At 45.7% G+C, this 26,921-nt stretch overlaps 1 protein-coding gene across 2 annotated transcripts in view; it reads left to right on the top strand.

Moving 5' to 3' along the window:
* Window positions 1–26,921, top strand: part of GRK3 (G protein-coupled receptor kinase 3) — a 60,344-nt gene that overhangs the window by 21,564 nt on the left and 11,859 nt on the right. For both annotated transcript variants that reach the window (XM_048322625.1, XM_048322626.1), the window contains exons 3-15: window positions 6,381–6,454; window positions 9,106–9,207; window positions 9,973–10,047; window positions 11,002–11,063; window positions 12,126–12,177; window positions 12,787–12,878; window positions 15,555–15,654; window positions 21,000–21,078; window positions 21,509–21,639; window positions 22,394–22,488; window positions 23,318–23,425; window positions 25,458–25,524; window positions 25,719–25,819. In XM_048322625.1, the coding sequence (XP_048178582.1) occupies window positions 6,381–6,454; window positions 9,106–9,207; window positions 9,973–10,047; window positions 11,002–11,063; window positions 12,126–12,177; window positions 12,787–12,878; window positions 15,555–15,654; window positions 21,000–21,078; window positions 21,509–21,639; window positions 22,394–22,488; window positions 23,318–23,425; window positions 25,458–25,524; window positions 25,719–25,819 (1,138 nt within the window). The remainder of the gene's footprint in view (window positions 1–6,380; window positions 6,455–9,105; window positions 9,208–9,972; window positions 10,048–11,001; window positions 11,064–12,125; window positions 12,178–12,786; window positions 12,879–15,554; window positions 15,655–20,999; window positions 21,079–21,508; window positions 21,640–22,393; window positions 22,489–23,317; window positions 23,426–25,457; window positions 25,525–25,718; window positions 25,820–26,921) is intronic.

Below are 26,921 nucleotides of genomic sequence, written 5' to 3'. Positions count from 1 at the left end.
CTAGGTAGTTCTGCCCATACTTTCTGTGATAAAAAGAGGAAAAACAGCAGAACTATCTGTTTCTGAGCCTCCAGCTCACAGCAGCTTTCTCAGAGCGCCAGAATGAACCAGAGGAAGGCTCAGAAATTCCTGTAGGAGAATCAACTGGGCTCTGTCACTGTTGTTTTAGTGGTTTTGCTGCTCTTTACCTAAGTGCTGTGTGTATTTACCAACTGAATACTGCTGGCTTTGTGTTTTGATTTTGACCACAGCACAACAGTTCCTCGATGCTCTGGCTGAACAATTTGGCTCTTCACAGTGGTTCAGATACTGAGCAGAGCTTGCTGAGGCAAATACTGGCACCAGGAACTTGAGAACACCCTTCTGTTGTGGAATTACTCCATGTCTTCATCAAATGATCCCATCACCTTGCTGCCACCTGAAAGCCATACCTGGATCTAGGCCCTTCCTGAGGAGCAGAACTGCAGCTCCCAGTGTAGTTTGTGTGTTCAGTAATTGGTAACAGTGAAGTTCATAGCTTGGAGCAGGGCAGAAAGAAAAGTGGGATTCTCAGTAATAAAGGGATGTTGGTTTGTGTTATGTAATTAATTTTAAAATGTTGTATAACGGAAAAATACCGGTCAGGAAAATAACAACTTTCGCGTCCTTCATAGGGCCTGAATTTTGATGTGGGGAAAGAACAGAGACAACAGACCCCAATCCCACCACCATGAGGGTTTTTAGCTGCTCCTGGTTGTTAGCTTGCTCACAGCTTGCTGGAACCTTCTATTACCAGTTGCAAAGGGCTGAGATTATCTTCTGTTTACATGTGAAGAAAAAACAAAACCTCAAATGCTGTGTATTCCTTGATGAGACTTAGTGAAGGAATTTGATCACATTCTTTGCAGTAATTGATTGAAATGAAGTGCTTCAATTCTGTGTTTAGTGGTCCTTTTAAAAAAACTAGAATTTCTTGCGTACCTCTGTTTAGTGTTATTACTTCTCCATCTTTTAGAGGAGATTTTTCTTGTGTAAAATGCTCTTTTTTCTTTCACCTTTGATATGTTGAATGCCTTTGATCCTCGAATTCAGTCAGCTGGAATCTGCATGTTAAGGGAGACCAGAATATGAAAGATTTGTAGTAAATATGGTTCTGAGATAAGTTTTCCCCATTCTTTTCTCTCCATGGCTTTAAAAAATGATTTATCACACGCTCAGTGTTCAGAACTACTATTTCATGAGGATATTCAGAGAATCCTTGAATGTTTTGGGTTGGAAGGAACCTTAAAGCTCATCCAGTTCCACCTTCCACTATCCCAGGTTGCTCTATGCCCTGCTCAGCCTGGCCTTGGACACTTCCAGGGCTGGGGCAGCCACAGCTTCCCTGGGCAACCTAATAATGATAATTGAATGCTTTCTTTAAGTCTGTATATTCACTGCTTGAGATGCTTTTACCTGTGCAGACCTCAAGCTTTTGAGGTTTGACACAGAATTTGTGAATACCCCTCCACTGTGTCCCCAGTGTCAGTGCTGGAGGAGCAGCTCAGCTCTCCTGCTCCTCTCCCTGCAGGAATTTCAGGCATGCACAAGTCTGGTTTAGGAGGGCTGACCAAGCTTGAACAATGATTTCCCTGGGTGAAAAGCTATTGGAAAATACTCCTGGAAATAAGAAGTTCCTTTGACAACACGTAAAACCTTTTAGCCAAAGCTTATTTTCATATAATGATTTCTAGACGTCATTAAACAAGCTACCTGGCAACTTGCAGCCTAATTTTGAGCTCAATTTGGTTCTGTTCTAGGGAAATTGTTCTGTTCTCCTCACCATTGGATGCCCGTCCTCTTGTGAAATACAGTTTGTTCTTTTCCCCTGCTTTCTATGCACAGGAATATGTTTCAGTCTGTTATAATGTATTATTTTTAATACAAAGTGAATGAACATTAGGCTCAATTAGGAAAGAATAGATTAGGGAAAGAAAAGTAGTGGAATGTGTGGTGCTTTCTGGGTTGGGAGGATTTTTGTGGTTTTGGACCTTGCCAGAACACAATTCCTACACAGTTTTCCTTGGTAATCTTTGTTCCTGGAGAGGGAAATTGGTGGTTCTCTCAGTTCTGGAGCTCTCAGGTGGCCTCAATTACCCTGTGCTGTGGCAGCTCCGTGTGGGCACTGGACAGAACAGGAGCCTGAACCTGGCCTGGTGTTCTGTGACAATTGCAGGCTGGTGGGAATTACAGTTTTTATGTGGTTTAATAGTAGACTTTGTCCCAGTGTTTGTGTCTGTGACCCAGATCTGTTACTGGTACTGATGGATCTGAAGGTCACCGAGGGCTATTGGAGGAGGTTGAACACACCCACATCTGGATTTAAACACAGCTGTGCTGTAATGTCACTGTGGTTTGGTGGTTGAGCTTTGCTGTCCTGTGGCAGTTCTACATGAGAGACATTTCTGGGGAGGAGATGCACCAGAATCCCAAAATCATTTGGCTCAGGAAAGCCCTCCAAGACCATCAAGTCCAGCCCATGACCAATCCCCACCTTGTCACCAGCCCAGAGCACTGAGTGCCATGTCCAGTCATTCCTCGGACACCTGCAGGGATGGGGACTCCAAACCTCCCTGGGCAGCCCCTTCCAATGCCTGATCACCCTTTCTGAGCAGAAATTCCTGCTGATGTCCAACCTGACCCTCCCCTGGCACAGCCTGGGGCTGTTTCCTCTTGTCCTGTCCCTTGTTCCCTGGCAGCAGACCCTGACCCCCACCGTGGTACAGTGTCCTGCAGAGAGCAGGAGGTGACATGTCCCTCTGGCCATGGCTTCTTGCTGTTGTCTGACTTCACCAAGCAAGAAAGATCATGAGAGACATCTTGGAGGGACTTAGATTGGAGACCTTTAAGTGCCCTAAACAGGGCCAGACCCTGTGTTGCAGACTTTGCAGAGACATTCCCAAAGCTTTTCCTGCCCGGGAGCCGTTGGCCGGAGCGCCGGGAAAGGAGCCCGTGTCTGGTGCAGATGTCAGTGCTGCTTTGTTTGTCAGGATTCTGTATTTATACACAGCACGTTTCGGGAGGATTTGGAAACAGCTTGATATTTTTGTTCTCTAATTTGCTATTTTGCCTGCTAGAAAGAGGCTACATCAGCGTTTTGGACCACGTTCAGGCCTGCTGTAAATAGATGCAGCTTCCTTTCAATCAGTGACATTGTGAACACTTGTATCGGGGCTAAACGTGGCTATTTTTAGCTCTGCTCTCTCACCTAGTCACTCCTGTTTGCTTTAATAAGATTTTTATTTACTCCTGTTGAAAGGTTACTTGAATCAGATGCTCATAAAATTCCAGTTAAGTCGTTTTCTCCAAGTGTTTTATGATGGAGTTCCTCGTTGTTGTTTTATTATATTTATTATTCAGTGCTCTCAGCTAATTGACAGGGATGGAGAGGTGGTGTTGTGGCTGCAGGTGACCTTTAGACTGCTGGAGGAGGTGGCCCCTGTGGCAGCTATCTTGGGGGGACATTGGCAGTGCCACAGACTGGGAGCAGGGCAGGAAAATGCCACAGAACTGCGAGATGAGAAGAAGGTGGCTTTAATCGTGATGAGTGGCCACATCTGGAGTGTGGTGTTCAGTTCTGGTCTCCGCTGTTCAAGAAAGACAAGGAGCTCCTGGAGAGGGTCCAGCGGAGGCCACAAACGTGATGGGGAGTCTGGAGTGTGCGGCTGGTCAGCAGCAGCATTGTGGGAAGGGCTGAATTCTGGACACAGAAACCAGGGGTGGAGGGATGCCGTTGATTAGAGTTGGGATTTCATGCAGAACTCCTGAGGTCATGCTAGAAAAGCGTAATTATTTGAAATAAATACTGAAGTAAACGTTTGTGTTCTTTTTAAAAGAGTTGGGTTAACTTAGTTCCCCTCCTTGTGCTCTCCAAGCTTGTGACAGGGACCTTGTCTAGCTGGGGATGAGCTCTGGGAATACCTGGTCACAGGTGAGCTGCCTCACCTGAATCTGCTCTCCCCACCACCCCATCCCTCCCTGCTCCTCAGCCTCTGGTGTACACTGAGCTGCAAACCTCAAAGGTGGCTTTTATCCCTCCTTGGAAGATATTTTGCCTTGGTAATTAGAATCAGTGCAACCCATGGCAATTGGAAAATTTCTCTTAGGATTGTCCATACAAAGATAAAGGGGAAAATGATTGTCCAGAGACTGAGAAGGAGGAGGCTGGGAGCTGGGTGCTGCCTCACACTCTGTGTGTGTATTATTGATACCATCCATCACTTTGGTGCTACCAGAAGAAGCTCTTAAAAAATATTTTTCCTTTCCCTTAACAACCAGTGATCTGGTTGTTGCAGAAATTTTATATAGTTATAGCAGAAGGAATCTTTAAAGCCAAAGCTGTCAGCATCTTTATTTCATAAATAATTGCTGGTTCTTTTTAGCTGTTACTTAACGCTATCATTTTATTAATTCCTGCTTTCTGTTCCTGGGCTTATTTTTCTGTGTGCTGTTAACTGTGCTTATTGTGCTCCTCGTCAGCACTCCCTGAACTTCTTGAAACTCCTGTCACTTACTCAATGCTGCATCTGTCACTTCGTTGTGCCATTATGTGAGAGCTGCAGTTTCTGGCTGATCATTTTTCACTTAATCCAAGTGCAGCAGTAAAGGAGGAGATTTCCTTTGTGCTGCAGGGGAAGTGCAGGGTCTGTTGATAGAATGGGAGGTCGAAACAGAAACAATTCCAGTCTGAGGAACATTAAGCTCTAATTGGATTTTTCTGAGTCATAGAATCGCAGAATGGTTTGGGTTGGAAGGGACCTTAAAGCTCATCCAGTCCCGTGGGTAGGAACACCTTCCACTATCCCAGCTTGCTCCAAGCCATGTCCAACCTGGCCTTGGACACTTCCAGGGATGGGGCAGCCACAGCTTCTCTGGGCATCCTGTGCCCAGGGCCTCCCCACCCTCACAGGGAAGGATTTCTTCCATACATCTCACCTAAATTTCCCTTTCAGTTTGAAACCATTCCCCCTTGTCCGGTCACTCCAGCTCCTGATGCAGAATCCCTCTCTGGCTTCCTTGTAGTCCCTTCAGATCTTGGAAGGTGCTGTGAGGTCTCCACACGACCTTCTCTTCCCCAGGCTGGACAGCCCCAGCTCTCAGTCTGTATATTTTGGGTATATCTGGGTTTTTGCAGTGCAGTGCCAAGGGGCCTCGGGGAGGAGCAGCCCGTGTCCTGTGGCTGCATAAGCCTCTGATTGTTCCCTGTGCCATGGGCTTGGGAACCTCTTCTTTCTCTGCCATAATTAAATTTAAAAAGTTTGGAAAATACTAAGCAGGGCTGGAATGTTTGGCGTGGCCTTGCTGGAAATGTGTGTTGGTATATTTTCACACTCCTCCCACAGTTGTCTTTGTGGTTTATTGTTGTGTTTTTTTTGTTGTTTGTGGGTTTTTTTGGGCCCCAGCCAGGAGCTGGGACCAGGCCAGGGATTTTTCTTTCACTGCATTCAGCGCTGTTTGTGCCACTCTTCAGTCTCTTAATTACCCAATCTTCTTTGGTTCATTGTCCTAGAAAAGTTCAGTCCATTCAGCAGGATTCTGCTCCGTGCTGCTGCTGCTTCCATCACGGGGGGAATAAGGAATTTGAGTCAGCTCCCAAAGTTTCACTTTTTGTCCTCAAAAAGCCACACTGGCAAGGAGAGGTGGTCTGGCTGGGGAGATGGGGGACTTTGGGTGGGTTTGGCAGTGATGGGGACATTTGTGACGCAGATCCCTGCGTGAAATTCCAGGGTAGCAGGTGCCAGCTCAAAGGCAGGGAAAGACATTGCTTCCATGGGATGAGGCTTGTGACAGTGCATTAAAATGCTCCTAATGGAAGATTCTCATCTGCAGCCTGCCGGGGTCATGCTCTAAATTACTTGCAAACGAACTGTAAGGACCCTGATGTAATTTATTGAGCAATAAAACCCATTAGAGGTAACATGAACCGGTAATTCTAAAATGGGAGTGCAGAAAAGGTTGTGCTTCATCAGTGAAATGTAGGTAAATCTCTTGCAAAAAAAAACCCCCAAAACATGAATAGTATCTAGTTTTTACTGGGGTAAAAAAAAAAAAAAAAGGAAGAAAATGTGGTCTGTGAAGAGGAAGAAGATATTTTGGTGCATTATGGAAATGCCTCATAAAATCCTCAGCAGGTGGAAGCAGTAATGGGCTTAATCCACCTGTGGGAGGTGAAGCAGGCTTTGGATCTTTTTGTGCTGGAAATGAAGAGCTGGGTGGGAATCAGAATCCTAAACCTTGGCAATTGGGGATGCTCACACAGGTTTACACAGTCTGTGGTGGAACCTGGGTGGTTCCATGAGCCTTTTTACAAGTCATCAGCGTAATGAGACAAGTTTTTCTGATTTTTCTGGTTTTCTTTCCAGGATTTTTGCTCTTTAAAGACTATTGCATGAATGAGATCGATGAAGCTGTCCCTCAGCTGAAGTTCTACGAAGAGGTGAGTGCTGGTGATGGAGGTTTGGGGCTGTGCAAGGAGCGAGGCTGAGGGAGGCTGTCCCGCTCCTGCTCCGTCAGGGAATGCTGAGAGGCAAGGAGAGGGTCCATGGCGTGAAGCAGTGTGGACTGGTAGAAAAGGATCTGGGATGAAGTTGCTGGTGTTGGGATGACACTGAAACCCTTCAGGCCTTTCCCCAGCAGCCTTTTGCCTGTAGAAAAGCCAGCAGGGTACAGCTGGAGGGGATTGTAGGGTGGGAGCTGCCCAGATGTTTCAGGAGCCGCTGTGGCAGGGCCGCAGAGGGGACACGAGAGGCAGCTTCAGGTGGGTGAGTTGTGTCCCTTGTCACGAGATAGCCAGGGAAGGAGCTGACAGGCACTGTGCAGGGCATGTCCCAAAGGATCAGGAATTCCAAGGAATGCCCTGGTCCTCTCCAGCTTCCGCTGCCGCACGGTCCGAGCTCCATCACTCCATTCCCTCATTCATTCATTCATTCCCTGTTACATTTGTGACACTGAACAAACCCCCAGTGAATTCTCTCCCAGGTGCTGGTTTCAGGGCAGACATGCCCACGCCTGATGCTCAGGGTTAATTAGAGCTGGGGTGGTCTTGGCTGCCTCACTCTTGAGCTGATAATTTAACTTCTTTCTTGCTATCAGTGCAAACAGCTGGTATCAATTTGGAGATCAGTCCTCAGCAAGACTCCATTCCCCCACTCAGATCAGATACCTGCTGTCAATAAAGAATCTTTTTCTATCATTTCCATCTCTCTGTACACTGAAGATATCACTGTCAAAAGTAATCCGAAAAGGCCTCTTGTACCAGATTATTTAGCAAGATATTTTTAGCTGCCTCTTTATCTCTGAAACAATTCAAAATTGTATTTTTAGGTTATTAGCAAAGTGTTGCCTCAAAAGAATTTCAGTGCTTTGTCATGTACTTCTGGAAAAATCCCATTAAAGATATTTAAAGAGAGGTTCATTGTGTTTTCCTCTGTGGCATACCAGATCCAGGAGTTTTTCCTTTTTTTTATATATTTGATTTACTTGCTGCATTTATTACACATAGAATAATCTGAGTACATTGCTACATTAAAAATTGCTTGATGTAGAAGAGCTCCGTACTCCAGGGATTTCATATTGCTGCAGCTGGAGTCACGATCAGGCATTTAACAGGATGAGTGATTCATCCCGATCAGTTTCAGAAGGAAAAGAAAAGGAATTAAAAAGAAAAAGGGGGGAAAAATAAAAGAAAAACAGAAAAAAAGGAAAAAAAAAGAGTAGGAAAAAAAGAGCTTCTAAATGCTTGAAAACAAATGCATTCTGATCCCAGTTTTTGAGGAGGTCCTTTGTCTGCCCCTTCCTGGAGGTTGCCGGGTTGGCCTTGGGTACATTCCCTTCTCCCGGGGTCAGGAGTGGAGCTGCTGCCCAGGCACAGGTTGTGTTATAAATGGGACACTCCCAGCTGTGCCTGTTGCTGGTTTTTGGGATGGCTGGGGGGTTCTGCTGAGACCCTTCAGCGCTGGCCGTGGAATTGGGTGCTTTAACAACCAAACACTGAGGGACAGGAGGTTGTGCTCAAGTAAGACGATCAGATATCCATCAGGCTTCCTCCTGTACTGCTAATTATTTTGTGTCATTGCATTAATTAAAATTGTTTCTTGGGCAAAGATGTTTTGAGTCATTTTAATTTTAAATTGGTATCAAGGGGGAAGCAGCACAGATGGCAAATCGGGGTGGGACTGGTGCCTTATCATGTCAGCAAACAAGAGGAGTACAGCTAGAAAGATACGGAGTTTAATTAATGTTCCACCTCCAGAGGTAGGTTGGTTTCAGTTTGTCTCTTGATAATTGGACTCGATGATGTTGGAGGTTTTTTCCAACCTAAGCAATCCTGGGATTCTGTGGCATGGAGCAGATCTGCTCACTGACAGGGATCTGGATCCCAGGACTTCACAGGCTGGGAAGGTCTAGGAAGTCAGAGCTGAGTCTTTCCCCTAATGATCTTGCACGGTTTTTCACATTCTGTCACTCCTGGAAGAACTCTTTCCCTAAATATGCTCCAGAGGACCCTTGGACTTGGTGAACTTCTTGTTCTGGAACTGGTTGTCAGGTTTTGTTCTGTAATTGAACCATCTGGGATTGCTGTTGTTTCACCTGGAACATGCTGATCTCCTACAGCACACCTGAGGAAACTTGATATATTTGGTAAAATTGTACTTTAGCCACCTTTAGGCTTCAAATCCACAGTGTAGCTGAACTATGTGAACATTTTGAAATGTGCTTGTTATTCTTTCTTGGACATCTGTACCTGATGTGCTGTGATCAGGGAATCAGGGAATTGTTTGGGTTGGAAGAACCCTCTGAGCCCATCGAGTTCCACTGTTCCCTCAGCACTGTCAAGGCCACCTCTGAGCATGTCCCCAAGTGCCACATCCTATTAAATCCCTGCAGGGATGGGGACTCCACCAGTGCCAGCTGTGCCAGGGCTGGAAAATTCTAATATCAAAGAGAAAACTCTGACTGTGCTGTTGCAGGTGATTTTTCATTAATAAAGAAAACTATAAAGTAAAGCTCCAGCCACAGTCCTGTTTTGACCCAATGGGTGAGAAATCATTAGAAAATGAGTGGTGTGTGCTTGCCCTTGTGCTGCAGATCAAGGAGTACGAGAAGCTGGACTCGGAGGAGGAGCGGCTGTCGCGGAGCCGGCAGATCTACGACACCTACATCATGAAGGAGCTGCTCTCCTGTTCCCACGTGGGTATCCTGCCCTTTTCCCCCTGCCTGGCAGCAGGGATGGTGCAACACATCTGCTGTTCCATCCACAGGGTGCTCTGGGTTTGGCCAAATTCAGAATATTGCTTTTTTTATCCTTTCTTTTCTGAGGTGTAAAGGTTGACGGTGTGCTGCAGTTTTCACTGAACTTAGTGGCACGCAAAGGAAGGATCAGGAGATGTATCTGGTTTATGTTTCTTTAGACTAAATCTCTGTTTCCAAAAGGATGAAATTAAGTGGCCAAAGTCATTGAAAGTACAGTTTTCTCCAGCTGAAGTTTGGGCCCACTGATCTGTTCTTAACAGTTTCATGTGCTCTCATTTGAAAGAAGGATTTGCAGGGTGGTATCATGCTTTGGGTGGAGGGTTTAAGTGGGTTTTTGGGGTTTTTTTGCCAAAATGCATTATTTTGTTAGTAAAAAGTCCATGTCTGCTTCTGGCTCTGGAGCTGTGCCTGTAAATGGAATTTTTCATGGATTTGTTAAAGGAAGATCATCACCCCCTTTGATTTTTACCTTCCTCCTCTTCATCTTTCCCTCTCCTTCCTTTCTGCTTCAGATTAATCCTGTTATTGGATCATTCTGCACACTTCACACTAAAATTCACTCTAATACACCTGTGGGAGGCCTTACTGATTCCCCCTGGGGTCGGTGTTTCCATGTGAGGAAAAGAACAACAGTGCTGTGACCTGAAATGAAACTCCTGCCAGTTCCAACTGTTTGAAATCTTTCTTTTTCTTTTCCAAAAGCCTTTCTCAAAACAAGCTGTAGATCATGTACAAACACATTTAGCCAAGAAACAAGTGCCAGCCAGCCTTTTCCAGGTGAGCTTTCACAGTCTGAACGTTCAGCTTCTCTGACAGAAAGTGACTTTGTAGATATTATTTAAAGAGACAGAGTAAATGGGACCAGTTTAATTCTGTGCTGTAAGTGGGATTGAAATGCTTTTCCAAGTCAAAATTACAATTTGCTCTTCTTACCTATAATATTTTCAAGCACATTTAGAGAAGCAAACTGTACCTTGGTATGTGAACAGAAGAGTTTTTATAGTTGTGTAATTTTAAGCCATTAAATGATTTGGAGTAAATCACTTTCCATCAGGAAGATGCTCATCCTGTCAGGGTGAACTGAGCTGCAACAGTGGAGAAATTGTCTTATCCATCATGGGGGTGTTTGTAAGCTTGAATCTCTTTTATCTAAATCTGATGTATTTTTATATGCTGAAAAAATGTGGAGGTTGCCCCTGCCTGATCCCTCTTGTGCTCCTGAGCTGTTCTGGCTGTTGCCATGTGGTGATGGCAGTGCTGGGTGATGTCTCAGCACTAACTGGGGGGAGGTTGGGCCATCACACAGCCAGGGGCGGGATTTCCCTGGAAAAAGTCACCTGCAATTTCAAGGTGCTGATCTCTCAGCAAGGACAGAGAGGAGAGAAGCACCACAAAGATGAGGGAGCAGCTCTGGAAAGTTTGGATTGCGCAGAGGGTGACAATTTATTGTTTAAATACATTTGAAAAAAAGAACTTTTTGCCCCCACACCCCTGCCCCTGGCAAACCCTTAAGGTTCTCTAGCTCGTGAAAATACTTTGTGTTTGACTTCAGGACACCTGCTCAGTTTTCAAAAGCCAAATAAAGCTAAAATGCTTCACTGAGGCTTCTTAAGGACAACCCAGGATGTGCTGCAGCTGTGTGGGGCCAGCGAGAGTTCTCTGTAATGGATGGGGTTGAAAAAAGCCATTTATTGTCTGCTTAAATACTAATTGTTTCCTCACCCTTTTTAGCCATATATAGAAGAAATTTGTGATAGTCTCCGAGGAAAAATATTTCAGAAATTTATGGAAAGGTATGAACATGGAATATTACCTGAACTAGCTGCCTAATGTAGTGGGAAGCCAGGTCCCTTCAGTACTGCTGTAAATAAGGCTAAAAATGGGTATTAATACACCATGAATCAGATGGAGTTTATCAGCAAGCTTTGTAAATACCCAGCTTTGTGGGACGACCTAACCAGTGTCAGGATGTGTGAGTGGAACAGCTGGAAAGCTGAGGGATTTCTCAGTCCCAGCAGGGAGAGGTTGGAGTTTGGGCTCCAAGGTGTGAAAAGGCAGAACTGGGGTTTTGGGGATATTCTCTGAGTGCCCTTCTCTGGTGTGGGACTGGGCCCCTTGCAATGAAGGTGTAATGAAGGATTGGAGGCACAAGTCTGGCTCAGCAGAGCAGCCCTTTCCTGCTCATGTGTCAGGCTCTGGAAAGCTCAGCTGCCACCCAGCAACACCCAAATCCACTCTCTAAACTGGTTTGCTGCTATTCTGTGATAATTATAAAAATGCTTCCATAAAGCTGTTATTTCTTACTTTGAGAATAAATACTTAATTATTCATGTAGGAATAAGCAACTATTTTATTTATTTTTTTCCCCAAAGCCTGTGGTACTGCTGATGTTTTTCCTATTTTAAGATACAATGAATTTAAAACGTTCCTTGGAGTATATGGAGGTTCATTAACATAAATCCAGCTGCCTCTGTTTTCTTATCATTATCTTCCTCTTGCTGTAATTTAAATGTTTGTTAGTTCCAAACGTAGTTGTTTAAAAATCGAGAACCATCTTTGAATGGTTGAAAACCCTGTGAGAGAGGTGTGGGGACACACTGAGCCCTTACAGGGATAAGGTTATCTGCTCTCTTCCTCTCCCAAGGACGTAAAACGTGGAGTGTGCTCTGCCTGGGAATTGTTTTTCTTGGTGGGGGTGAGATTACAGTTGGTGAAAGGAAGGCTGTCATTTATTAAATACCACCCCACGCCCTAGCTCAGACAAGATTTTAAATATCAGAGTCTTGACATTTCCTGTAATACTCTACACAATAGTCTCAGACAACTTTTAAACTTTTTTTTTTTTTCTTTTGCAGTGACAAGTTTACTAGATTTTGTCAATGGAAAAATGTAGAGCTAAATATTCATGTAAGTACTTACAAGTATATTTATCTTGTCAGAGGCTGATACAGGAAAGAGAATGTTCAGTTTCGAATCCTGCTCTGCAAAGGCCTCATTAAGGAGGGTGGTGGATGTCACTGCTCTGCTATTCTTAGGCACAGCCCTGATGATTCCTGTCTGGACGTCCCCTCTGCCTTCCTCTGTTAATAGAATTTTGATTTTTTAATGGCTGAAAGAGCTGAACTGCCAGAATTGCTGCTCTTTATCAGCCCCAATCCCTGTCCATCTCCCTTTCCCGCTCCAGTCCTGCCGTGATCCCAGCACCCTCTGAGCCCCTTCCCTTGGCCTCTGCTTTTGTTCCTCTGCACTTCTCTGTGACAACTTGGGCTGCAAAAATAGCCCTGAATGAGACTGGCAGTTTTTGGGAACATTCCCCTTATTCCTACTTCACAGTGTAGTGCTTCCAAGTACATGGAAATATCAACAAGAAGGGGCTGCTTTTCCAACACAATAAATGCAGTTGAATTACAGTTGAAGATCTCAACACATTCATGGATCATTTAGATGCTTTCACAGTAAGTTTTTTAATGCTGAAAAATGAAGGTTTTGTTTTGTTGTCTCTGTTTCCATTTGCAGCTGACCATGAATGATTTTAGTGTACATAGAATAATAGGAAGAGGGGGATTTGGTGAAGTGTACGGCTGCAGAAAAGCAGACACTGGAAAAATGTGAGTATCACCCACTCTGTGGCAGAGGTGATTGTAAACTCTGGACTGGTAAGGAAATCCTTTTAGTCATTTCCTAGGAAATCACTGGAAAGCAGCATCACGTTGCTGTAAAGTTCTTTGTGATGAAGTTTTATCCCCAGAGGTTCTGATTCCTGGGCACATGGAATGTCCTGTCAAAACTGCTGGAAAATGCACGTGTGTTAAAATCAGGTGTGTGTGCTCCAGCAGTTCCCTGGATCAGAGGCTGCCAGGGCAGAGGGATGTTCCTGTGGAAGCTGTGGTGGCTGCTCGGGTGTCACCTGCTCCAGGGGCAGCTGGGGGTGCTGCAGGAACCTGTCCCCAGTGCTGGGCAGTCAGGGCTGTGCCAGGGCCCATTCCCAGTGTGCTGTTCCCGATTTGGGGAATTGCATCAGTGCCTGCCCCATGTGTGGTGAAAGCAGTGATCCCTGCTGCTGTTTGGAAGGGGGTAGCCCAGTGTTGGGCTTGTGCTTCCCAGAGCTCTCCGTGGGAACTCCAGGGTCAACCCTGGGTGGTTTTTTATTCTTTTTGTGATCTCACCATTCACACACCTCACCTGGTCATCAGATTTCCATTTCTAGGCATCACTTTCCCATGATGTTCTGATCTGAACATCTGGGCATGGATTTAAGCAGTTGGTCTCAATGACAATCCACTTCTTTACACCCCACCCTTTCATCTTGCTTTTCTCCTAACAATTCTAGTCCATGGCCCATCGTTAAACGTTTCCCTTCCAAGTGAGCAGGGCGTCTGTGACGTGCCCTGTCTCTGGTTCCAGCTGGCTCCCCTGGCACTTGTGTGACATCCCTGACAATAATAAACTTCTGACTCTGAACAAGTGGAAGACATCTTAATGTTGCTATTCTTATATTCAGTATTTCTGCAGTGACTTCAAGTATTTATATTAATATTCTTACTAACAACGCTGGCTTTATTCTTGCTTTGGTACTTTTTGTCCGTGTACAATTCATTCATTTGTCCACATACAAAAATAAACATTTTATTTAGCTTGAAGCACACTCAGCAGGCAGTTCTCAGAGTCACAGCCATCTCTGTGTCTGAGCAGGGCTCTGGCAGGAGGTGGATAAACCTTGAGAAGTGAGAAGGACAAGAAAAGTGAAGCAAAGGACAGGTTTTATCAGATATAAATAGAGCAAAAGGAAGTGAAATGTGGGAAAACCAACCTTCTTTTCCAAATGTGAAGCAAAAGTTTACATGAGGTTCAGCTTCTGGGTAGAGGTTTGGTTTAATTCTTTCTTGATCCAAACCTGTCTGCCCATCCCTAACCCAGATCCCATCCCCTCTAGATGGCTGCCTCTGCTGCACTTAGAGCCTGCAAGGAGCGTGGGAAGCCTCCCCTCCCTCCCAGGTAACACGAGCAGTGTTCACTGAACACACACACACCTGAGCCTTCTGCCAGCCACCCCTGCAAGGACCTCTAGAGAGGGGCCAGAAGCAGGATGCAGCCTGCATTGCAGGGAGAGGGACAGCAGGACAGTGACAGACTCGATTTGGGACAGGTGCCCAGAGAAGCTGTGGCTGCCCCATCCCTGGAAGTGTCCAAGGTTGGACAGGATTTGGAGCAGCCTGGGCTGGTGGAAGGTGTCCCTGCCCATGGCAGGGGGTGGCACTGGATGAATTTAAGGTCTCTTCCCACTCAAGCCATTGTGTGATTTCCATCAGCCTTGAACATCCCCAGTCCCTCTCTCCGGTCAGGGCAGAGCAGGGCAGAATCAGAGGTTATTTTTACTCACCCTTCACAGACTCCTCAGCAAGAACACATGAATAATATTCCCAGTCTGGAAACTTAAAATTCACCCTCACTCCCCCACTCCCAACACGCTGATGTCAGGAATGACGTGGCTGTTTTCAGGAGCTGGAGCCAAGGTGAAGCCCTGGGGCTGGCTGGGGCTGGCACAGTGAGGCAGATGGGCATTGAAGCACTGCTGTAATGTGGCATCTTCCTAAAAATCCACGGGTGCCCATGTCTAGGAGTCTTCTGTGGAGGAGCACAAGTGTCCTTCTCACTGATAGCTATTAATGAACTCACCCAACGTCTTGGAAAAATACCCAGCCTGTATCATATCCTCCTGTGGTTGGTGGTTGTTAGGGTAACATCCTTTGTGAGCAAAATTGTATTAATTTGTGTAGCACAGATGGTAGAAGACTAAAAAAGCTTTCTTGTGTGTATCTGACCTTTTTCTGAGTAGAAAGAAAATTAAGGGGGAAAAAAAAAAATATATATATATATATATAAAACTCAGTGTGTGTTCGAGAAGATATTGCTTTCCTGGTAGAGTTGAAACTGTTGGAATTAAATGGAACCATAACAGAATTTCTGTTATTTAATTCCTATGGCAGATCCTTGCTTGTAGGTATGAGAAAATGAATATATGTTGTGTAATTCCTATCTCACTGTGATAGCTTGGACATGGAATTATTTGTTAAAGCACTTTTCTCTGTTAGGAGGCTTCTGCTGGAAATGTATTAATTCTGGGAGGTTTTGGAGGTTTCATGCTTAGCCTGAAATGATGTTTTTAGTCCTGGGTTTAAGCTTGCTTACAGGATCCTGTAAATGTGCATGGCCTGGCTGCCAGTGAGTAGTACTGATAGAGGAGGTTTTTGTGCTTTTTCTGAATTGTTGTCTTTTTTTCTCAGGTATGCAATGAAATGTTTAGATAAGAAGAGAATTAAGATGAAGCAAGGAGAAACATTAGCCTTAAATGAAAGAATTATGCTGTCTCTTGTCAGTACAGGAGTAAGTATCACTATTTGTTATTCTTTCTTCCTTCTGTGTAATGGAAAAGCTGTTACATGTAATGCATATTCCATCAATTCCATTGTGTGCCATGCAAAAATTAACCCCCACTGGAGCCTCCCCCTGATCCTTGCAATGTGTCTGAAATGAGAAGGGAAAACCAAACTTGCTTGATCAGTTTGGTTCCTGCAGAATGAGTATCTTTGCTGCAGAGGCTTGAGGGGGTGCCTGTTTCTCAGGTAATTCATCCTCCTCCCCTCCTGACTTTTTAAATATCCTTTTTTTAACTATTTCTGTTTGAAACATTTCCAAAACACGATTCTGTCTTTTAAAAAAGATTCCTTTTTTGCTCTAGTTACATAGTGCTTTAGTAGAATCTAAAGTGCTGCTGCAGAGAAAACTCCAGTTCATCCTCTCTTTCCTGTTACCCTGATATCCAATTTTTGGTTTTTATGTACTTCAGCTGAGTCAAGGTGTACCAAGCTGCTCTGCCTATCTAGTCTACTTATAAATTGCATTAAAATTGGATTAATTCAAATCGAGTACAAGTTGAAACCATCACTGATGTGTGCAAAAAGCCAACACCTGCCTGGCATTGGCTGCCCAGCCCTGGGGCCACTGGGTGGTGGCTGAGGTGTGTTGGGCTCAGAGAAATTCCAGGCAGGATTGGAGGTGGCTCTGCCCTCGTTGCAGTGACACCGTGGTTACCATGGCTACGGGTGATGCTGGCAGGAAGGTTCACTTCCCTCACCTTGTGGTGCATGAATTAAACGCTCAGTGTGGGAACACAGCCCCCGTTCCCAGCAGACACGGGAGGAATGAGGAGGAATCGTGAGTGGTTTTGTTCCAGGCTTGTACAAGAGCTGTGCAAAGAGCAGAATTCCCTGCAGTGGCAGAGAGCAAACAGTGGGATTTCTTCTCATGGACCAGGGCTGTGTCCTCAGAGATCAGAGGATTTTTTCTGTGGGACAGACCTTGAGGATCCTTGAGTCCAGGCATTATCCCAGCCTGGCCACCACTGAGCCAAAGCTCCAGGGAGACCTTAGAGCCCCTTCCAATGCCAAAAGGGGCTCCAGGAGAGCTGGAGAGGGACTTTGGACAAGGGGGAATGGCTTCCCACTGCCAGAGGGCAGGATTAGATGGGATATTAGGAAGGAATTCTTCCCAGTGGGAGTGGGGAGGCCCTGGCACAGGGTGCCCAGAGAAGCTGTGGCTGCCCCTGGAAGTATCCAAGGCCGGGTTAGACGGGGCTTGGAGCAATCTGGACTAGTGGAAGGTGTCCCTGCCTTGTGGGGGTGGAACTGAATGAGCTTTAAGGTCCCTTCCAACCCCAAACCATTCTGGGATCTGTGATTTATCCGTTCAGACTTTTAAATCAAGTTACCTGTTTTCACCAGAGATAAGTTGTGGCTTGTCCGTGTGTGTCAGGATTCCTGAAAACCAGTGGGGAGTAGGTCTGTAGCAGAGACTAGACAAGAAATTGAGGCAAATGAGTAATAATTGTCCCATTAACTTCAATTTGTGATTCTGTGGCTCCAGCACTGAATGTGAATTTGCATGTCTAGAGATTCAAAGAGAAAATAGTTCAGGAGCTGCTGGTGGAGGCAGCTTTCTCACAGGCCAGCACACAGTGGGGCTTTGAGCAGGGGGAGCAGCAGGAGGAACCATTTATTTCTTTCATTAAGGATTGTCAGCTCGTTAGAGTGACATTTCTTTCAGATTCTCAGGAATTTGAAAGACTTTGAAGAGAGGTTTTGTACAAAGTACTGCTCATTCAGGTCAGGTACACCTGGACAGCAGAGGCTGGAGCACTTGGAATATGCAGGATGAGATAGGTTTGAAAGTGGTGGAATAAGAGAATTCCTTCAATCCCTGAATAGAAGCTGGGGGGCTGGAGTGGCACGTGCTGTGCCCAGGGACAGGAGTTCTGCACTGCCCAGAGCAGAATGGAACTGGGGAAGTTCATCACAGTACAATTAGTCACTTAACTGGGAATCCAGATGTCTCTGCAAATAACAGCTGTGCAGATGACACAGCTGGTTGTGTAATCAGTTCTGTTAATCCACCTAAAGCTCTGGCATTCCCCAGCACTCCTGGAGCAGGGAGCTCCCATGCTGGAGTCGGTCGTGGCTGCGTGGTGAGAGCAGCTTTCCATGGGTTCAGGAGTACAACAGGCACCTCTGCAGAGCATCTGGAGCCTCTTGGATGGGTCTGGTGGCACCAAACTGGGCTCTGCAGGGCTCAGTCTCCCTTGGTGCCTTTGCTGTGTCACTGTGGTGTAACAGGGACAAACTGTCACTGAGCTTTGGGTTTCCTCTTCTGCGAGGCGCAGGCCCCGTCTTCCCCTCCCACACAGACCTTCAGGCTGGAAAGGCATTGTGAAATCCTTGGAAGGTCACAGAGTAGGGAAGAGAGTTTACTTTCTTTTAAATATTTAATTTCTGTAGTAGCCAATATTTGCCTAATTTCTGTTCAGAAAACTAGAACATGGAAATCACCAAGGCGGTGATGGACCCTGTGAAACCAGCCAGCCCCAAGGTGCTGTTTGTGGAAGGAAGTGGTTATTCCATGAATCTTTTCCTGAGGGTAGGAGGGGGTCATTCCATCTGTCTGTTGCAAGACCAGGGGCCGTGCAGGGCTTCTCTCTGTTGTGGCTCCCAGTTTTCTCCTTCTGAAAAACCTCAGCACTTCAGCTGCCTTATCCAGATCTTCTTGAGATAATTTGACTAATGGCTGGATTCAAGACTCCCTCCAAGAGATGATAAATACAATCACAGAATCCTAGAACATCCTCAGTTATCCCTGCCCAGGACACCCCAGGAGTCCTGCCCACCGTAAGGTGGGTCTGAGATCAATAATTGGGGTTTTTGGAGCAGAACTGGTACTTGGTTTTCACGTGTTTCAGGCAGGGACTGGCACATCTTTGAGTGATGCCTCAGGGCAGAGCTGCCCTCCAGTTAAAATGGGGCACAGCTGCTCTGTGCTCTGAGACCTTTGTCCCCTCTTTGCTGTCACTTTGTGCCCCCAAAGCCGAGTGCTTGGCTTTCAGGGAAGAGTCAGAACCAAAGGTTTCCTCCTAGAGCACTTTTTAATGTGCTAATGTCTTTAAAATATCACATTTCTGCATTTTTTATGGTTGCTCTAATATTTTTTTTCCTTCCACTTGATTTATTACCACAAACTTGACTTCAGCAGTTCTCTGGACTCAATCCAGGATTGTTTGGATGTAAGGAACTCTTTCCAAACTGGTCTTAATTCACACATTAATGTCATAATGTTGCTTATTTTCATCAGAGCAGAAACTTGACTGCAATGAAGAATTGCTCTCCTGGGAAATTGGTTTTATTGCTTTATGTGTCCTTTAAAAAAATAACTGTAGGGTGGATTTTTAAAAATTTTTATGCTGTAAAATACTCTTTTGCTGTGGTTTTTGTGTCAGGAAAATACTGCAGTACAGTTTTTCTCTCTGTGAGCAGAGAAAAGGGTAATGATGAAATTAGGAATGCTTCCACAAAAATGAGTTATGCATCACATTTACACTTCCAGATAACTTTTTATTTTTCAAATCCATAAAAATAGAGGCAAGCTATGTTCTGGTGTCGAAAAAACCCTTTTATTTGTCTATGTGTGGTGTTTAAATTCTGCCACTAAATCCTTCTGGGTAATTAGATTGCTCTGAAATTTTAGGAGTCCTGCTTGGGGACACTTCTGAATTACCCAGTCGATGCAGGAAATTAAGTTAATAATTCTGCTCAAGCTGCTGTTGTGAAGTTAAGTGGCAGCTGCAATAGTCCCCAGCACAGAGTTCATAACCAGAGGTGGTATCTTGTGTTAGACACCACATCAGGCTCCTTATTTGTAGGGCCATTGGCTTTTCTTCCTGGATGTCGTGCAGGTGTTTCACACCCATCCCTCCCCTCTGCAGGGAGCGTTTGGGGTGAGCAAAACATAAAGTGCAGTTGGGTTGGAGCAGGGCAGGATGTACCCAAGCACTGTGGGGATCCCTGGGCTTACAGTCAGGTCTATAAAGCTTTGTATTTGAGCCTCATGGAAGGATGAAGGGGCTCTGAAGTGTCCCTGTCCCTCCCTTTCCTCTCTCCGGAGCCGGCCCCGCGCTGCCCAAGGCCGTCGTGTTTTGCTGTTTCTAAATTGGGAAGGGAGCGAGTTCCTGTCAGAGATTCCCAGAGCTTTCCCTTGTCCATCCTGCAATGCTGAGCACGTTGTTGGAGTCACGTGAGGCCACGCTCTGCTTCCTGCGGGGTGTCTCCTCTGGGATCGTCTCCCTGCCCCCCTTGGAGCTTTGGGATCAGATGTGGGATGGGGCAGCACAGCCATTCCTGGAGGGTTCACTGCAGACTCACCAGACAGCCCTGGTTTTGTACCACAGCCATCCATGGAAGGTGTCCCTGCCCATCTGGAGCAAGATGGGCTTTAAAGTCCCTCCCAACCCAAAGCATTCCATGATTCCATCCCATATGGCTTTGGAGAAGTTGATGAAGTGATAGCCACCCCCAAGAGCCTCCTGGCTTGTATCAGCAATAGTGTGGCCAGCAGGACCAAAGCAGTTCCATTCTTCCTGGAAAGGGTTCTCCAGCCCTGGCACAGCTGCCCAGGGCAGTGGTGGAGTCACATCCCAGGAAGGATTTAACAGATGTGTGGATGTGGCACTTGCGGACATGAGTTAGTGGTGGCCTTGGCAGTGCTGGGGGATGGACTCGATGATCTCAGAGGGCTTTTCCAACCTCAGCAATTCCATAATTATGAATTAGCCCTTGCATCCAGCACAGGCCCAGTGCAGAGGAAGATCTGCTAGCTGCTGCCGTGGAGTTTTGAATGTGTGTGCTGGAGGTACCAGGACACTGGGAATAAAGATGTGTTTTTCCAGTCGAATTTTTTATGGCTGTTTGTCTTAAACATGGGCTGAATTGAGGTTCCAGGTGCATCTGGAGGTGGGGTGTAACCCATCCCTGCCCTGGCTGCTCTGCTCTGACCTCCTAAAGCTGCTCCCACCCGCCTCGTGTTGTGGGTTTTACACGATCTGGACGTTGCTGTTGCTGCTTCCTGGCCATTGTAACACCCCAGAATCCCAACTTCCTGCCTAGTGTGTTCACATTCCTTCAATCCTCTGTTGGAAATGCTGCTGGGAGCCAAACACCTTCCCTGTCACCTGGGCAGGGCCCTCCCAGGGGGACAGGGGTTACCAGCATAGCTGCATTTCAGGAGTGAGGATAGAACTTGGGAATACTGGCAAATAGCACAGGAAAAATACCAGATGTATTTTTAGCTTTCCTAAGTCACACTTTGCTCATTGCCTGAGGTGAAACCTCTTTGCTCTTCCCTTGCAGGACTGCCCTTTTATAGTCTGTATGACCTATGCCTTCCACACCCCTGACAAGCTCTGCTTCATTCTGGACCTCATGAATGGTAAGCAAGACTTGTGCAGATGATGATGATGATGATGATGATGATGTTACAGGAATTTTGGCAGGAGGATTGTTGAGATGGTTGGTCCCTCAAGCCTGGGCTGCTCTATGAGCTGATTTATTCAGCTCTCACAAACCAATGTGTGGTACAGCCTTTTGCTTGGGTGGAAGTCCTCTGCTGGATTAGTCACTGAATGCAAATGTTTATGAAATAAATGCATTTTAAAATGGAGTTTCAGACTGATGAAATCTCTGTATGAACTTTCTCAGCTATTTTGTCACCACACAGACTTGCAGAGGGTGGGCCTGTGTGCTCCACAGGTGATAAGAACCTACAAAAGCTGTGCTGTTCCCCCACAGTGTCACCCTGTCTGCCTGCAGGGTAAGATTTTACTGTTCATTTAGTTACATATCAATTCTTCTCGTTTCAGGAGGAGATTTGCACTACCACCTCTCCCAGCACGGAGTGTTTTCGGAAAAAGAGATGAGGTTTTATGCTACTGAAATCATCCTGGGGCTAGAGCACATGCACAATCGCTTCGTGGTGTACAGAGACCTGAAGGTAATGGTTGGTGGGTGCCTGCATCCACACAGGCCCGTGGATAACTTCATGGATTACCTTATCTGAAACCTTTCCTTGGCAGGATTATTTCTTTATCTGCCTGGTTTTCGTAATAAGGTTTCAAAGTCGTTCTAATCTGTGCCATTATCCAATTTAACTAGCCTGGGAGAGGCTTCCTGGGGGGTCACAGTAAATCCTGTGCAGTGTTACTTATCTCCCTGATGGGAATAATTTAGAGGATCTACTGTGTTTCTGGGAGCCCTGAAAGAGGCCTCTGTGTGTGTGATGGGGGACAACAGCAGGGTAGTTGCTGGGGGGTTTCACTGACAGCTGGGAAGTCGAGGACAGGTCCCAGAGAAGGGTCCCTGGACCAAGTGACAGCACAAGGGGATTAAAGTCTACCCAGAGACTGAGAATAAAAGGTGTGAGAGCCACACACAGACCCTGCTGTGAAGAAACCAAAAGCAGCTTGAGGCCAGAATGGATTATTCATTTATTACCTGCTTTGTGTTTCAAACCCTGCCTGGTTGTTCTCTTCTGGTGTTCAGTCTTTCATAACCTGTGGAGTTGATGGTAGTGCTCTGTGAGAATGTAGATTTTTATCTGGAAAGTGCCTGGTCTAGTGATGTTAAATAAAAAAAGGGCAATTACCAATTACCAGGGAGTATTGGTGTTTGAGTTGCTGTGCTGTGAGAGTTTGCACTTGTGTCAGCTGAGGAATACCAAGCACTCACCTCCCTGTGTTGGTTTCCAGCCTGCAAATATCCTGCTGGATGAACATGGGCACGTGAGGATATCAGACCTTGGACTGGCTTGTGACTTTTCCAAAAAGAAGCCACATGCCAGTGTGTAAGTATTATATCTGGGAGCTCTGCTGCACATACAGGTAGTGCTAAGTACATCCTGAATTTGTCTTTATAATTTAACTTTGCTTGAAGGGGAGGAGTGACACTTGTGTGGCCCAGGCTTGCTGAGCTGGAGGCTCTAATGAGGTTTTTCGGACTCCTCTCCCTGTTTTCCTACACAGTTGTAGCAGCTGATGTGTAGGCATGGCTGGGAGGTGACACATTATTTTGGGATGATTCACTGCTCAGAGAAGAACCCGACTGAGTTAAAGTACCAGATTGCTTTAATTGTCCCAACCTGGTAATTAAATATTCCCAAACTGACTAAAATCCTGGATTTATTGTGCCTTTGTCTTTCTGGATCTTCTTGGAACTGGAGGCAAATGATGTTCCTTTCTGCCACTTGCCATTAGGATTTAACTAGGATCTGAATTCCCAGAGTTGTGTGTGGATTTACATCTTACCTGGCACATTTTATTCTGGAGTCCTCAATTGCCCTGATTTAGTCTCGGAATTTATGCAAAAAGGGAAACTCCAGCCTGTCACACCTTAAAAGATTTGCAATTCAGTAGCTTCTTGAAAAAAGTCCATATGTTTTGAGTATGTCAAGGGTAAAAGCAATACCTGGTGGCTGCTTCTAGTGGTGCCCAGGGCTGAGCTCAGGAGTGTCCTGTGCTCACCCAGGTGACACATGAAACCCACTGGAAGCAAAATAAAATGGTTAAAATGAATTCTTTCCAAACTGGGCTGTCTTACTGAGAAAACATTGAATGATTTTGTTTCCAGTGATAGTGCTGGATGTAATGAATGTTCTGTGCTGTTGTGCTCTGCAGAGGAACCCACGGGTACATGGCCCCCGAGGTGCTGCAGAAGGGCACGGCCTACGACAGCAGTGCCGACTGGTTCTCCCTGGGCTGCATGCTCTTCAAGCTGCTGAGGGGGTGAGTGGGGCTCTTGCCTTGCCTTTGGGAGCCTGGGGGCCTCTGTGGGCATCCCTTGGAATATCAGGACATCATGTGTCACAGGTTGTCTGAAATGATCCCTCAGTGCTGACCCACATCCTCATGTGAGACAAAACCAGGCTATTCCTTCCAAACCAAACCCAAGCCCTGCTCCCTGTAGTGGCTACACATGTGGGACATGAGGAAGGCAGGTCCTCTGTGTGCTCTTTGAACTGCTGCTGACAGCAGTTTACTCCTCTCTTGGCAGCTGGTAGTGTTTTAAACGCTGGGATGTTACTCCTTGGAGTGCACGAAGCAGCCCTGTTAAATCGTGGGCTTCATGTTAAGCTGAGATGTGGTGTTGTGGAGAAGCTCTTGGCTGCACTGGTCCCTTGTTGTGTGCTACTCAGCCTTCCCTCCTGCAGGGTTTGGGGCAGGTACAAAGCGTGGATCCTTCCATTTGCTGACTCTGGCCTGTTACCTTATCAGTGTCCAAAGGTCCACGGTAATTACAGCCTTGTCAGCAATTACCTTCTCATTAAACTTACGTGTCTAGGATTGATTAATACCATGGGATTTATCTGAGCAGTCAACAAGCACTGATGGGCAAGTGCTCTTTGAAAATGGCATCCTCGATGTTAATGGCAAACCAGAAGAATCTGAGGCTTTTCACAGTGCTTCTCTGCAAAGATTGATCATTAGGTCATCCTGTGTCCTCACACATAATTAATTATAAGCTTTTATCTCCATCCAGACACTGTACAAAGGAAGGTCAGTGTGTGACTTGTGAATTGAACTGCAGAGCTGTATCAGTTTAACAGTAATTGTGCACAAAAAGGGCTATGTAAGGGTGCAAACAGAGAAAGAAGTGTTTAAATTGCTGGTCTTTGGGCTGTGATTCTCCCTGGCAGAGATGTTCAGGGTGGTATCAGTGCTCAGCCAGAAGCCAGAGCATTATTCACGGTGAACTCCTGGTTCCTCATCTGTTCTGAAGCCAATTAAACACATCCCCAAACAAGGGCTGGGCACATGGTGCCATTTCTTGGTGTTTGGTAAATTTAGTCTGGCAAAGAATCTGCCCATAAGTTGCCAGTGAATCATTTTCTTCCCTGATCTACTCAGAGCCTCCTTGTCAGAGTACATGAGGCTGTGTGGGAACCATTTACCTGTCATGCTAAAAAGAGAAATATTGAAGTCCTGGTCTGTCCATTGCATCCATCAATCAGAACATTTTTGAGGATAAAAGGAAAATAACTTGGGAGTAGCAGGTCTCCAGCTGAAACATGCTGGTACACTCAGCCATGTGGCAAGGCAGAATGCTTTAGAATAGCTAATTAATGGAATTGATAAGTGAGTAACATTTTGATTTCAAAAAAATAATCATCCCCTCAAGGTTTTGAAGAAAAGAAGCAGGGAATATGTCCTAAATGTAATTAAAATATCTCTTACTACAATGCTGCTTCTTTCTTTCATGAAGGACTGTGTGATAAATCTCTAATGTGCCACGGTCTTCCATAGCTTAGAGGAAAATTCAAACTCAAACCAGAATTATAAAGCAGGAAAGGGATAAAGCTGATAATTTACTAGATACCATCAGATATCTTCCCAGTGCCTGATGCTGTGGGATCTGTGATTACCTTCTCTCTTATCTCCTTACTCTCCATGATGGGGAGTGATGAGTTCAGTGGGTCATGCTCAGCTTCCCTGTAGAAATCCATGGATTTAAATCCCTGTGGGTGATGGCTGTTTGGGGTTTCCTTGTTAGCTGAGAACTGTTCAGGTTTTTGGGAGACAGACGTAATTGGTGAGGCGTTTGAAGCACATCTTTAAGGCCAGATCACTGTTTAAGAATTACCCAGCTTTTTTGCTCACCTTCCTGTGGATCAGATTGTTCTGCAGGACAGGATTGATGGGGGGAAGGATGGAACTAACAGGATGCTCCACTCTTTCCTGGCATTGCCACAGCTGAGCTACCCCGATATGCTGTGGCTTTACATTTATTAGTGTTTTGGTTTTTTTCTTCTTTCCACAGGCACAGCCCTTTCAGGCAGCACAAAACCAAAGATAAGCACGAGATCGACCGGATGACACTCACCGTGGTAAGGCCTGGCCTCAGTGACATCCCCGTGTTCCCCCAGCTCCCATTTCCCCTAAAACTAAAACTGCACCCCCTGCTCTCCCAGAGACCTCTATCTGCACATGGCAGAGCAGTTAACAAACACCATCAGAGACAAGAAAGCAGAACACACCACTTCCATCCTGGAATATCTCTTTGTACTTCCTTTCTCCACAGAATGTGGAGCTCCCGGATTCCTTTTCTCCCGAGCTGAAGTCCCTTCTGGAAGGGCTCCTGCAGCGGGATGTGAGCAAGAGGCTTGGATGCCAAGGAAGAAGGTAGGTGTTGTCTTCTCCTTGGACCTCTGCCTTGAAAAATTTCCACTTCTCTGTCAATGAGTGAACTTGTTTCAAGTGAAAATCTGCTTCCTGTTGTGCGGATTTTAATTTTGGAAAGAGAACATGAAAAAGTGCTGCTGCATGGAATTACATTTCAGCTTCCTTTGGTTTGGACATGTTTTTTGGACAATTTCTGTCCTTAAAGCCTTCCCCTGAGTTCCCTGCAGTCATGCTTGCATTGGGTGGTGTTCCTCCTTCTCATCCCTTGGTTGTTTTTCTGGTTTTGCCTGATCTGTTTTGGCATGAGATCATATGACTCGACTCAGACATACTGATAGGGAAAAATTTATTGCTTTTATTGTATCTGTAATGATAGGAGCATATTACATACAAAAAAACCCCCCAACCCAATCCCAAAACCACCCAGCAAAAAGCTGTGAATATTGCTGGTGTTGCCTGTGTCACTTCATTATTCTAAGGAAAAGAGCTTTTGTTTTGTTTCTTGACTACAAAACACTCCTTGCTCCTGCCAAGCTCACCTTGCTTGTAGCTGTTCATGAAATTGTTATCTCCTGCTTCAAAATCCAGTGTGAGACTGGGAGAGAAAAGGAGGGGAGTAAACAACTGTTGGGAAACTATTGGGGTGTGTGATAACAGATAATGGTCACACCTGAGCCTGGGGCTGGCTCCAATTCCAGTGGGAGATTTTGTCTTGGAGCACTCTTTGATGACGACCCGAGATTGCTTTTCCCTGGGGCCTAACAAGAGTAGTTGATTATTTTCCCATAGAATTTGTGTAATGTGAAATGGTGTGGAGCAATGTGGTTATTAACAGGTAGTGATTGGGATCCGCCAAAGGATCCGTGTTTGGGATCTGATCCAGATCAGTGTTTGGGGCCTGACACAGATCCATGTTTGGGATCTGACACAGAGCAGTGTTGGGATCTTACGCAGATCCTTGTTTGGGATCTGACACAGAGCAGTGTTTGGGGCCTGACACAGAGCAGTTTTTGGGATCTGACCCAGAGTATTTTTGGGATCTGACACAGAGCAGAGTTTGGGATTGACACAGATCAGTGTTGGGATCTGACAACAGAGGAAC

The sequence above is a fragment of the Corvus hawaiiensis genome, chromosome 18 (assembly GCF_020740725.1).
Source record: "Corvus hawaiiensis isolate bCorHaw1 chromosome 18, bCorHaw1.pri.cur, whole genome shotgun sequence".
In the NCBI taxonomy this organism is placed as follows: domain Eukaryota; kingdom Metazoa; phylum Chordata; class Aves; order Passeriformes; family Corvidae; genus Corvus; species Corvus hawaiiensis.
This window is presented reverse-complemented; position numbering and strand designations above follow the sequence as displayed.